This window comes from Cynocephalus volans, chromosome 6, assembly GCF_027409185.1.
Source record: "Cynocephalus volans isolate mCynVol1 chromosome 6, mCynVol1.pri, whole genome shotgun sequence".
In the NCBI taxonomy this organism is placed as follows: domain Eukaryota; kingdom Metazoa; phylum Chordata; class Mammalia; order Dermoptera; family Cynocephalidae; genus Cynocephalus; species Cynocephalus volans.
In genome coordinates, this window is record NC_084465.1 from 82,148,127 (window position 1) to 82,161,412 (window position 13,286).

General features: G+C 37.9%; 1 protein-coding gene across 19 annotated transcripts in view; it reads left to right on the plus strand.

Annotated features, from left to right (window-relative positions):
- Positions 1 to 13,286, plus strand: part of HDAC9 (histone deacetylase 9) — an 899,944-nt gene that overhangs the window by 724,655 nt on the left and 162,003 nt on the right. For all 19 annotated transcript variants that reach the window (XM_063101430.1, XM_063101421.1, XM_063101428.1 and 16 more), the window contains 2 exons: positions 9,071 to 9,126; positions 9,371 to 9,458. In XM_063101430.1, the coding sequence (XP_062957500.1) occupies positions 9,071 to 9,126; positions 9,371 to 9,458 (144 nt within the window). The remainder of the gene's footprint in view (positions 1 to 9,070; positions 9,127 to 9,370; positions 9,459 to 13,286) is intronic.

Here is a 13,286-nt window from a genome sequence, read left to right on the forward strand (position 1 = left end):
TGACTTGAGAGAATGCAAAGTTTAAAAAGAGATTTTAAAAATCAGATTATTGGGCTGGCTAGTTAGCTCACTTGGTTAGAGCCTGGTGCTGATAATACCAAGGTCAAGGGTTAGGATCCCTGCACTTGCCAGCTACCAAAAAAAAAAAAATCAGATTACTGAAGTAAAAATTATAGCACCGTTAAGTTGATATGAATCCACAGAAAAGCACTGTAGCATGCATTTGCTTTGCTTAGATTAACTGCTTGGTCTTCATAACCTTCAATAAAACACAAAGCAAACCGTTTTTCCATCAGGTAAAGTAGAGAAAACATCAAAATTGTATGGAATAATATAACATTGTAGGTTTTATTATTACAGCTGAGTTGCTCACTCAAATGTCACTAAGGGATTAGGTAAGAACATTGTATGCACCTCAAAGTTTGAGAAAACAGATTTTTTCAAAAAAATGAAAATCATTATCCATTATTCTTAGCATTAGATGGGAAAATAATAAACCAACCCATTGAATCCTTTATTGTATACACTTTCCTGATAGTTATATTTTGTGAGACTAGCAGATTATTGAGTTCTTTGAAAAACAGTTTATGAATTATTAAATAACTCATTGAAAATTTTTCCAAAATATCCATTGAAAAGATATGTGTCCTTGAGCTAGGGAAAAACCTAGTTCAATCTGTGTAATATGTAACAAATCTTTGTACCAGACAATAAGGGATACAGAAAAATGCTGAACAAATTCCCTGTCAAGAAGCTCTAAATCCAGTGTGAAACGCAGATATTTCTATAAGAACAATAATCTCATTTAAAGAATTTTTCGCAATATTTCATTAAGTTAAAGATTCCATTAATTGTAGGGCACAAAATATTTTATGTATTTCTAAGAAAGAAGTTGCTCCCGAGTTTCACAGGTGACCTCCCACAAAGAGCTGGGATGCAAAATCTGGGACTGTTGAGAAAAGAACTTCCAGCCAAGCCCACAGTGGAGGATTGGCCAGAGGAGAGGAAAAGAACCGGGGTAGTATATATTCTCAATTTATTTAATCATTTTTTACTGGCCACTTGCTATGTGTCAGATACTATGTAAGTCTAGAGGATAAAATGGTGAGAAAAATGTTGATGCCCTAGGGAGTGGGGATGTAGACACTGATCCTATAAATCACAGTAATCAAAAATAATAAAAACAAATCAAATCATCACAGTAAGAGGTATATCATTGCAAATGAAGACGAATTCTCAAAAACAAGGTTTGGCAGAACTCTAAGCATATTACAGAGTGACTTAGTCCATTCGAGCTGCTATAACAAAATACCACAGACTGGTTAATTTATAAAGAACAGACATTTATTTTTTCACAGTTCTGGAGGCTGAGAAGTTCAAGGTCAAGATGTCAACAGATTTTTGTTGTCTGGCTACTGTCTGCTTCCAAGACGACCCCTTATTGCTGAATCTCAGAGGAGAGAAACCAGTGCTATGTCCTCACGTGTTGGAAGGTGGAAGGGCAAGCCAGCTGAGAGTTGCATGAAGCCTCTTTTATAAGGGCCATGATCCCATTCACCAGGGAGAATCCCTCATGACCTATTAATCTCTTCATGGCTCCACCTGTCAATATCATCACATTGTCCATTAAGTTTCAACACCTGAATTTCGAAGGAGACATAAACCATAGCACACAGAAACCTGATGGTGACTCATGGAGTCTCAGGAGTGGTTTCTCTGGGGAAATGATGTTGGAGCCGTAATGTGCAGAAAAGGAGGCATTATCTAGGCAAAGAGAGGGCACGGGTAAGTGGAAGACATTCCACACAGAACTAAGAGCATGTGCAGAAAGCAAAACACACTGGAGGAACCAAAAGGTCAGTGTGGCTGGAGTGCATAAAGCAAGGTGGACGGTGGTACAAGATAAAGCCGAAGTGGTGGTGAAAGGAAAAACCAAAAGCTTTTCTCTATACTCCCCCTCAACACAGAACACTTCTGATATCAGAACTGCACACCAAGCAATTCTCCAATTCTCTGCAAACACTGACTGAGTGTCTTATGATTAAACTCAGTTCTGACGCTATCTACCTGGAGTTAGCATCAGATCCCACTAGTTAAGGAGTTCAGTCCCACAAGACTGCCCCCACTTCAGAAGTCAATTGCAAGTCCGGGTTGTCACCTGTACACTGACAGACCAGCTATAAATTGGAGGTTCTTACAACTCTGTCCTCGGGTTCGATTTGCTAGGACAGCTCAGAGAATTCCGGAAAACTAGATTACTTACTAGTTTACTGCTTTATTATAAAGAACATACAACTCAGTAACAGCCAGATAGAAGAGGTGCATAGGACAAGCTACTGGGGAGTGGCACAGAGCTTCCATGCCTCCTCCAGACCTTCTCTCCAGACCTTCTCTCCACCTTCCCAGCACCTCCACATATTCCCCAGCCTAGAAGCCCTCCAAGCTCTGTCCTTTTTGTTTTTCATGGAAGTTTCTTTACATAGGCATGATTGATGAAATTATTGACCACTTGTGATTAACTCAATCTCCAGCCCCTCTCCTTGCAAGAGGTGGGGGTTTTGGGGCAGGCTGGTGGCAGGGGCTGAAAGTTCCAGCCTTCTAATCGTGTGGTTGATTCCCCTGGCAAGCAGCCCCCATCCTGAGGCTGTCCAGGAGCCCCCAGTGACCCATCATCTCATAAACATACAAAAAGATACTCATTTCAGAGAGTTCAGTGGTTTTAAAAGCTATATGGGAAGAAAAAGGGCAAAGACCAAATATATATTTCCTTTTATGTCGTAAGTGGGCACAGGCCAAATTGTGCAGTTGGCCAGTCTTACGTGCTTGTTCTTAGGTGCCAGACTGTCTGGGATAGAATTCCAGCATTGTTAGTTGCTAGATACAAACCTTAAGCAAATTCTTCAATTTTTCTGTGCCTTAATTTTCTCATTTGTGAAATGGGGATAATAACATTATCTGCCTCACAAATGTTAGGCTTTAATGAACAATCAAATACTAGATTTTTTACTTATCTTCTTATTTATATTATATTATTTTTATGTATTGTATATTACCATATTACATTGTGATATAATACTATTATTTGTCATTTTGTTTGCTTTGGTTTGGCTTGTTTTTTATTAAGAACAGAGACTTAAACATGGTTTTTACTCTGATGGCAGTAATCCAATTGAAGACAAAAATGATGATACCAGAGAAAGAGGGGAAAGTTATGAGTGAGATATCTTTGAATAAGTAAGAGGGGGTGGGATAAATGCACATGCCAATTAATTGTTTTTCTATGAGATCAGGGACTGGTGGGGGTAGGTTCATAGATTTCATGGGGAGAAAGAATTTGGTAATTTTATTCTTACTGCTTCTTTTTCTAAGTGAAGCAAGAAGCAACATCATCATCACAGAGTAAAGAGTGAGCAGGGATTATTGAAGATTTGAAGAAAGAATATGTGGAAAAACTCATTTGAAAAACTTGGACAGTTAATTGATTAGTGCATCTCATGAGCCCACTTGAGGTTTGTGATGGTGAATTTAAAGGAAGACCAGTCCAGTCATATGACTTTTATGTATACTTAGGTGTATGAGCAGAGCAGGAGTGAGTTGTATTTTATTAGGATTGTAACTTTACCAGGGAGTATGCTGAAGGCAGAAAGGGACAAAGTGACTGAAAGTATGTTACAGAATGAATGCTTTTGCCTCCCCCAAATTCATATGTCAAAGCCCTAACCCCCAATGTGACTGTATTTTGAGACAGGGTGTATTAGGCAGCTTCTGTTGTTTATAACAGAATACCTGAAACTAGGTAATGAATGAAGAGATGAAAATTATTTATTATACTTTAGAGGATGGGAAGTCTAAGGTCCAGAAACACATCTGGTGAGGACTTTTTTCTTAGTGGGAACTTCCTACAGGGTCTTGTGGTGACCAGGGTGTCACATGGTGAGAATGCCTAAGCAAGAGAGAGCTAACCTCCTCACTTGCTCTCCTTATACAACCATCAGAACCATGCCCAATACTCCATGAATGAATCAATTCATTCCTGAGGGTGCAGTCCTGACAAACTAATCACCTCTTAAAGGCCCTACCTTTTAATAACCATAATAAGATTTTCCACTCTCTTAACACTTTTACAATGGAAATTAAAATTTCAGTACATGAATTTTTGAGGGACACACTTAACCCATAGCATGGGGCTTGTGAGGAGGTGAAAAAGGTTACATAAGATCATAAGGTCCCTAATCTGATAGGATTGATGCCCTTATAAAAATTGGAAGAGACACCAGTACTTTCTCTCTCTCTAAGTGCTCAGAGGAAAGACCGTGAGGACTGCAGTGAGAGGGTAGTTGTCTGCAAGCCAGGAAGAGAGCCCTCACCAGGGAACAAACCCTGCTGGACCTTCATCTGGAACTCTCAGCCTGCAGGACTTGAGAAATAAATTCCTGTTGTGTAAGCCACCAAACCCATGGTATTTTGTTATGGCAGCTGGAGCTGACTAATATACCAGGGGAACATGTTGGAGGGGAAAAGGGACAATGTGACTGAAAGCATATGCAACAAAGTGAGTATAATGAGAGACTTGAAGTCTTATCCAGATAAATAGGAAGGTGAGCGTGGTGGTGGGGGAGAGTGATGGACAGCAAAAATTAAATGAGGTCAATGTATTGGAAGTCCCAGTGCAGATGAGGCTTTAATTTGAGAGATAGGATAATAGAGATAGGATGCTTGACATTGAAATTATGGAGGTAATGTTGTTGTATTAGTCCATTTTTGTTGCTTATAACAAAATACATAGGACTGGATATTTTATAAAGAATAACAAAATTTACTGCTTACAGTTTCTGAGGCTGGGAAGTCCAAAGTCCATCTGGTGGTGGCAACAGCGACCCAGGGATCTCACATTGCAAGATGGTGGAAGCAGAGAGAGCAGAGAGAGAGAGAGAGACTTTCTTCTCTCTTCTTTTAAAGCCCTCAGAACCACACCCTGACCACCATTTTTAATCCATTCACTACTGCAGTGTCCTACAACCCAATGACGTCTTCAAGCCTCTACCTTTCAATTACCATGATAGGATTTCCCACCCTCTTAACAGTCACAGTGGGGGCTAAGTTTCTAATACGTAAAACTTGGGGAACACAATTCAAGTTTTGGGGAGTTTTGGGGGGACACAATTCAATCCACTACAGTTGATTGATAATGACATTGATAATGACAGGGCATAGGAGTATGACTGTTAAAAGAAGGTAAATTTATTGAAGTCAAGGAGTCAGAGAACTGAGAGATCAGAATATTGAATGGGTTGTTTGTGTGGATATTGTAATCTCCAACAATAATTACTGGAGGAGTGAAAGAAAAAGAAATTCAAAAGGCAAAATATTCAAGGAATGGATACAGACATAAGTGCATTTGTTTGAGTACATAACATTTCAAAGCAAAATCAACAGTAATTGGTTGTGAATTAAAATGAGATGGAGGCAGGATAAAGGAGAGCAAGTCATTAAAAACAACTTATTGGTTCCTGACTTGAGCCACTGGATGAATCACGGCATCAATACCAAGTTAGAAAAGACTGGGAGGGGGAGGGGCTGGCTCCGTGGCGCACTCGGGAGAGTGTGGCGCTGGGAGCGTAGCAGTGCTCCCGCCGCGGGTTCGGATCCTATATAGGGATGGCCGTTTGGCCGGTGTGCTCATTGGCTGAGCGCGGTGCGGCCGGTCACAAAAAAGACAAAAAAAAAAAAAAAAAAGAAAGAAAAGACTGGGAGAAGACCTGGTGTTTGACCTTTGATGTATTGAATTTCCAGTGTCCTTGATATAGCCAAGTGAAGATATTGAGTAGGTGGGCTGATATGTTGGTCTGGTGCTAAGAGGAAAGTTCACCTGAGGAAGAGAAATCTGTGAAGTACTGATGTTCGGTGTTGGCTGAATACATACAAGTGATAGCATTGCCTAGGACGTGTGGAGAGAGGAGAGGAGAAGCCTAAGACTTGGCCTTGAGTAACTTCAATATTTAATGAGCAGGCTTAGTATGAGCCTTCAAGGGAGACTGATTAGGAAGTAGAAAGTGAGATAAGAAAACCAAGAGGGTATGAAGTTAGAGAAATCAAGGGGAGAGTCCTGTAAAAAGAAAGATGTATCCAATAGTGTCCAGTGATGAGAGGCCAGTGTGCTGACAGAATAAAAATGTCCTTGGATTCAGTGACATGGAGGATACTGGTGACCTTTGGAAAAGCTTCTGTAGTGGACTGATGGAGTTGGAAGAGAAATTAGAGGTTGATGACTGAGGCAGAAGAGAGAAAAGGGAGAAAGCAGATAGACCACCTTTTCAAGAATTTTGGCTATTAAAAGAGGAAAAAAAGATGTGTGGCAGCTGGAAAGATTGATGGGATTGACGATGGAGATGTTTTATGTAAAAAATATATAATTATAAATTCCAAATGGCAGAAAGTTGGGTCTCCTTAAATCTCAATGAAATGCACATAATTTGGAGGGAAATTTAAATATGAATTTAACATGTAAGTGAGAAATTTTGACAAAATGGTGGTAGAAAAGTAGGAGGGAATGAAATCCAACCTGAACTGGTGAGACAGATTTTAGGAGGATTAACACCTCCTCTATTGTAGCAGGAAGAAAAGGAGCCCGACTGCCTCAGGACTGAGTCTCAGGCATCTTATTGTGTCCTATCTTCTCTTTTTCTGAATCTGATCCTTTTTTTTACAAGAAAGTGTTGTGGGGCTGGGTGCAGTGGGCTTTACGCTCTCAAAGCAGTGGTGAGAAACCAGGAGAATGCCAGCTCCACCATGTGCTGAGGCGTGAGAGAGGAAAGAGCCACCGTTTGAGCAGATTGTGGGGAAGCAGCCTTGCCAGCTCTCAGCTACATGAAAGGGGCCCTCAGAAAAGACAGAAAATGTAGAGGGCACAGTGGAAGGTTTGGGTGGATCATGATGACGAGAAAATTTTTTTTGATGTTGGCAAGAAGAAGATAATTTCCAACCTACGATCAAGCACTTTCAGAAGCAGTGGAGGTTACTGCAGAAGATAATAAAGTGAAAATCAGACCCTTTGTTCAAAGAATTTGCCTATAAGAAAAGAGGAAGATGGAATTCAATTCTACTTATTCTCCCTCGCCCCATATCATCCAGCTAATTACCTATGAGATTTTAGTTCCAATTTGTTCTTTAACATGAACTTTAGAAGATAGACTTGCTGTACATGATACTTTCTAAAATGCTTTCTTCTCTGAGTTCATGCTTTTCCCCTGCCCAGAATGCCCTTTAAATCCTTTTTCTACCAATGTAAACACAACTCTTCAGGTAAGACCCATTAACATGTACCTCTCAAATTTCTCTGTGTTTTTTAATATTTTTGTTATTGTGAAGAAATTCATGTTTGTTGTAAAACCATTTGGAAAATATAATGAAATTATAAATTAAAAATAAAATAACCCATATCATACCTTCCCTCAGATATATCATACTGTGTATATTATTAATGCTAACTCTTTAAAAATTAATACTATAATGTCTTTTTAGTCTCACTAAATATTTATAACAATCCTTTAATGACTGTCTAATATTCCATACTATAAATATAATGTAATTTATTAACCATTCTACACATATTAGCTAATTTAGATAGTTCCCATTTTTCCTATTGTAAATAAAACATTATCTTTTATGTAAAAGCTTGTGTACATAATTAATAACACCCTTAGGGAAAAAATCCTTTAAGTCAATTACTAATTCAAAGGGTATCAAAGTTTTTTAAAGACACTGGGTATTTACAGGTGGATTATTTTCCAGAAAGACTAAAATAAATTATCCTTCTACAAGCAGCATATGAGTGTATAAGGTACCACTTCATTGTCAGCATAAAGTATTTTTAAACATTCTAATTTTGTGAGTGGAAAATGGCTTCTTGTTGGGGTTTTCATCTGTGTTTATTTTATTACTAATTAAGTTGAATTTTTTTTCTTGTAGATATTGGTCACTGGTTGTTTTCTGCTTCGTATTGTCTTATGCCCTTTACCCATAAAATATACTATTTTAACTGGATTATAAAAGATTTTCAGTATTGTTAATCTAATTGCAAAAGTTCATTACATGTTAATTATATTGTCTTGTATTATATTTGTTATTTTCATTCTAACTGTTGTTTATTAAAATTATTTCAAAAGTTTTAGGTTTGTGTATTAAGGAAACATTCTCTTTTGAGCATGTTACTTGAATCATAGTTAAGTGAAAGGTGGAGTGAACCATTTTTGATAACTGATTATTTTTCATGACAAACAACCCAACTTTTCTGAACATGCTGGATTTGCAAGGATTTATAGTTCCTTGCCTCCATGCTAGAGTTACTTCAGCTTTCTGTGATGCATTCCAACTAATCTGGAGGTTAAAGCATTCCTTGATCGTGGATAGATCCGATTGCTACTCAGCCCTGGAATTCTTTATAAAATTCCAGAACGTGGGCTAGAAATTGACTTAGGGAATCCAATAAAGTTGCAAATCTTGGCAGTCATCCAAGCTAAATTTATAGACTGGAAGAAATATGGGCTCTCCATTGTTCTATTTTTCACCTTTCTGGGGTTTCTTTTGTGTCTATGTGAGTGTGTGAATGTAAATTTATCATTTTGCTGACATAGGAGTGGAAATAACCATTGAAGGGATCCAGCTAAAGAATTTTTACTTTGGATCTTCCTTGGTCTTTCCAAACTTTGACCCAAACCTGCACCGAGTGAATTTCTTCTCCCTCCTTATTTTATGTTGATATCATAAAATATATTGTCGATCCTGAAAATGAATCATGTTAGTATAACAACTGACGTGCATGTTTGCCAGCTAGGTACAACTCCCAAATTTCTGTTCTTCCCCTGGCTCTGTGAGAGCCTTCTTTGTGAGACAAGATCTGAGAAAATGTGATTATATATATTGTTTTTGTTCATTCTGTACAAAAACAAGCTTGAAAGTGTCTAAGTGACTTTAGTCCTTTTTGTGTGTGTGCTCCTGCTGCTCTATAGTGCATAGAGATCCAAGCAATCCCCCCATATCTGACCACTGAAAATCTTTCTTGTACTTGCAGAATGGGTTCGCTGTTGTGAGGCCCCCAGGCCATCACGCTGAAGAATCCACAGCCATGTAAGTACCAGGGACTGTTGCCCATCTCCAAGCGCCACGGCTCCTGGCGGTCACCTGCTCCATGCATGTTTCTGAAGCCTCTAATTGTTAACAGATGGACTGAAAAATCTTGCGAGGTACTCCCAGAAGCAGATTTATGGCTTCAGAGATCATATAGCATTTTAAAAAATGCTCTGAACATTATTTATAATGGTTTTCCTGGATGATTTGCTTTCTTATTTCTCTGTTCTTCTCTATTCCGCAGGGGGTTCTGCTTTTTTAATTCAGTTGCAATTACCGCCAAATACTTGAGAGACCAACTAAATATAAGCAAGATATTGATTGTAGATCTGGTATGTATTCCTGGCCAGAGCTGCATTTTCAGTGACTCTAGATAAAAGGGAGTGGATTTGTATTTCTCTATTAGGTTGTCTTGCTTTTAGCACTTGCAAACAACTGAAGGGTGTGTTTCCTTTGAATGTGGAAACTCATTAAATTCGGGATTGCAGTTCTGAAACCATAAACATTCACGTTTCACTTTCATGGTGTTAACTGCAATTTAATGAGAAGAAGGAGCAGATCAGGGCAACATTTATGATCCTTAAATGAATTGATACTTCCACAGTTAAAATAACCCAACAGAACCTGAATTTACTTTTCCCTACAGAATATAGACTTTAAATAGTCAGATGTGCTGGAAAGAATGTTGTTGCTTTGGTAACCAATTGGCCACTTCCCTTGGTTAGCAATCATGTTGCCTGTTGTGCAACAGTGGTATTATTAAAACAAGTCAGCATGTCATTCTTACTGAGAAGATCTCAGATCTCAGATGCCAGTTTGGGATGACTCTCTGCGGGAACCCTGAATGATTAAAAGTCTTAGGCATGAGATTAGTCTTGCATTTTAACATGATGCATTCTTACACAATAGAGTTATAATTTGTTTAACAAATGGTTTGTTTAAATGCAGATGACACTTGGCATGTTGTCTATAGTATATTCATGAATAATGAGCTGGAGTTCTGCCCCATACAAAAAGGACCAACCCAGGAAAGGGTGAAAGAAAGCTGCATGGTGATTTATGAGCCCCTTTTTCGGTTTGCCTCCAGTTCACGAGGAGGTGTAATAGGTTGTCTGACAAAGCATAGACAGGAAATGAACCCTGGCATCCAAACCGAACCTGCTACATCTGCACTTAATTAATTTTTGCAGGTGATAAAAGATTTAAAGGCAAAATATGTTAAAGGTTTTTTTGAAGTGCAAGGCTTAATAGTCTAAATCTTGTTCATATCTGCACTCATAATTAAATCTTATTGGAAGTCGTGGCCTCACCCTCCAGCCCTTCCATTCGGTTAAGTAGACACACCAAAGGGTTGAGAGAGCACAAACAAAGCCATGTGAAGAAATACTTAGTTAAGTTAAAATGAAGATAAAAGGAATGGAAGACTGATAACCACTTCTACTGCTTGGTTGAAATGCATGTTTTTTCCCCACACTGTACGGTGTAGCCTTCCTGCCAGCACTTTGGTTCGAGGACTATTGAAACCCAACTTCCCATATAGTTTCCAAACATGCTTAAATTTCACTGTAGGTCATAGTTCATCGTTAAAGAGATGTGTTGAAGGCCTAGATATACTACAGCAGCAAAGTCTTAAAATTTTGCAAAAGTGAGGACTTTGGTACCTATTTTAAGTCTCAGAATTTTGCAAAGCTTTAAAATTTTGCTAAAATGAGGGCATCAGTACCTATTATTAAGAAATTAATAATTGCCTTTTTGCATGATTTATAAGATATTAAAATTTAAAAATTCCTTAGTATGCTCCTAGTTCTGTAAGGACTGTGCTAGAAAGATAAGCCAAAAACTTGAAGAAAGGATAGCAGATGCATACCAAAGATTGAGAGAAAAAATTTTCCAAGCTTCCTAAATTTTTGAAAATTATGTGGAAAGGCAATTGGTCAGCTGTTTGTCCTATCCCTAACAATCTTGCAGCATTTATTTTCTGAGGAATCTCCTCTACTACCATTTTATGGTTCATTTTATGAAGATAATCAATAACTGTTAAGAATCCCCTTCGAGGGCTGGCCCCGTGGCTCACTCAGGAGAGTGCAGCCCTGGTAGCGCAGAGGCCACGGGATCGGATCCTATATAGGGATGGCCGGTGTGCTCACTGGCTGAGCATGGTGTGTACAACACCATGCCAAAGGTTGCGATCCCCTTCCCGGTCAAAAAAAAAAAAAAAAAGAATCCCCTTCGAAAGCACATTTGCGATATTCAAACTTAGAATAAAACTAATAAAGTGTACAATAATAGACTTGCAAACTAAAATGTCCTGCTTGTGATACATGGATATTTTGTACTTCAGAGCATTTATATGTAAAGTTTTGTTTTTGTACATTAATATAGGAATAGAAGACTGCTGGAGATAAGTTGATACGATTTATAAAATAAGTTACTTGGTAGCTCCAAGACATTTCCTGTAAGCTTACTGGCCTTTGATTATGAATTTGCTTCTTTATCCAATCTTAAAGGATACTGATTTCCCAATAGGCTACTGTAGATGAGACGTTTTTGTTTCAAATTCTCTAAATATATGAAGTTCTGTCCAAAGGGTTGCCTCTGAGATCACCACCAGCCCACATAGTCTTACTTTCAAGTCTTCCAAATTCTGCAGCTGCAGGGCTACTTTGAGGAAATTCCTGTTTCTTCCAGCTGCTGAAAAGGAAGTTTTAAAGTGCCACGTGGTGCTGAGACATCCTTTTTCCCTGGCTGACAGGTCTCTTCTGGAAGTTAGCAAAAAAGAAGAGGTGAAAGTTCTTCAATAACAAAAGTATTTCATTCCTGCATATCTAAAGTCATTAATGTTAGCTGGTGGGTGTGAACTACCTCCACAAAATCTAGGGCCAACAAAAGGCAAATCTACTCCATTGTGCAGCAGCTAGTGTCAGCATTTTTATGTACCTAGTTAATACAGAGCCCAGTTCTAATTCATTTAATATTTTAGGTCATAGCCAAATTCAGAGGTGTTGAGTATTTTAGGCAGAAATGATTCTAGTTGATCTGTGGAGCCCATTCATTCCTTTCCTCTTCTTGGGGAAGATTCCAAACACATTCAGATTGACATGGACAGGAAGCTGGTGTACTTGCTTCTCAGCTTGCAAGAGACTGGTTGTTGTGCTTAGGGCATTAACCTGTCCTAGAAGTAGGATTTGCCTGCATGACTCAGGTGACTGTTAGGTAATGTGACTTTTAGTTAGAAAATAACACTTTTTAGACTTTCTTTGTGAAAGAAAAATTTTTTCAAATATTCTTAGATTTGGGGAAATTTCATTGTTGATCAGGTACATTTGGATCTCTGTCACAAGTCTCTATACTAAATAATTATGAATGATAACATCAGCTGCTAGAATATATGATTTATTCAAAGCTGTTTTACATAATAATGAAAATATATTGGTTCTAAATCCTTGTACAGAATCAGTTTTCACAGTATATTTTTTAACCAGTAAAATATTGAAATGACTTTTCAGTATTTCCCAGAATATGTTAGATACAGGGACTATTTTGAGGTTCTTAATGCTTTAGTTCATTTCTATAATAATTTCTCATAATCACTGATAATTTTCTTATTTTAGTCTAGTACATATATTTGTTGCTACAGAGGAATCAGCCTCAGGTCATACCTGAGCAGTCAGTACTCTGTATGAATATTTTGCAAAAAATAAACAAAGAAAAAACAACAAAAAAGATATTCTCAAGGCTATACTGTAAATTGTTGCCCCAAACAAAAGACATACTTGGATTTAACTTTTACCTCGAAATATTTAGTGAATATGAATATAGAATCAAGAATTGCCCAAGTGTTAGAATGAATTTGTATATTTTAGTGAATAATGCTTGTTGAAAAGCTGATTAGACTGTAGGAAAAGACTATATTTCTTATCCAGAATTTTATGCACTAATAAGCACCAAACACATTTTTCAAGAACAAATGATTTTATATCTGAGACAAATTATCATCTTTTATTTGACCTTCTTAAATAAACCTTTACAGTGTCCCTAGAGAAAGAAAAGTCATCGAGGCAATATTTTTCTGCTTTTCAAATTGTGAATGCATTTATGCCTAGAGCCAAATCTGTCTTACAACCCTGAATAAAATTGCTGTTGTATAAGGGAAATGCAAG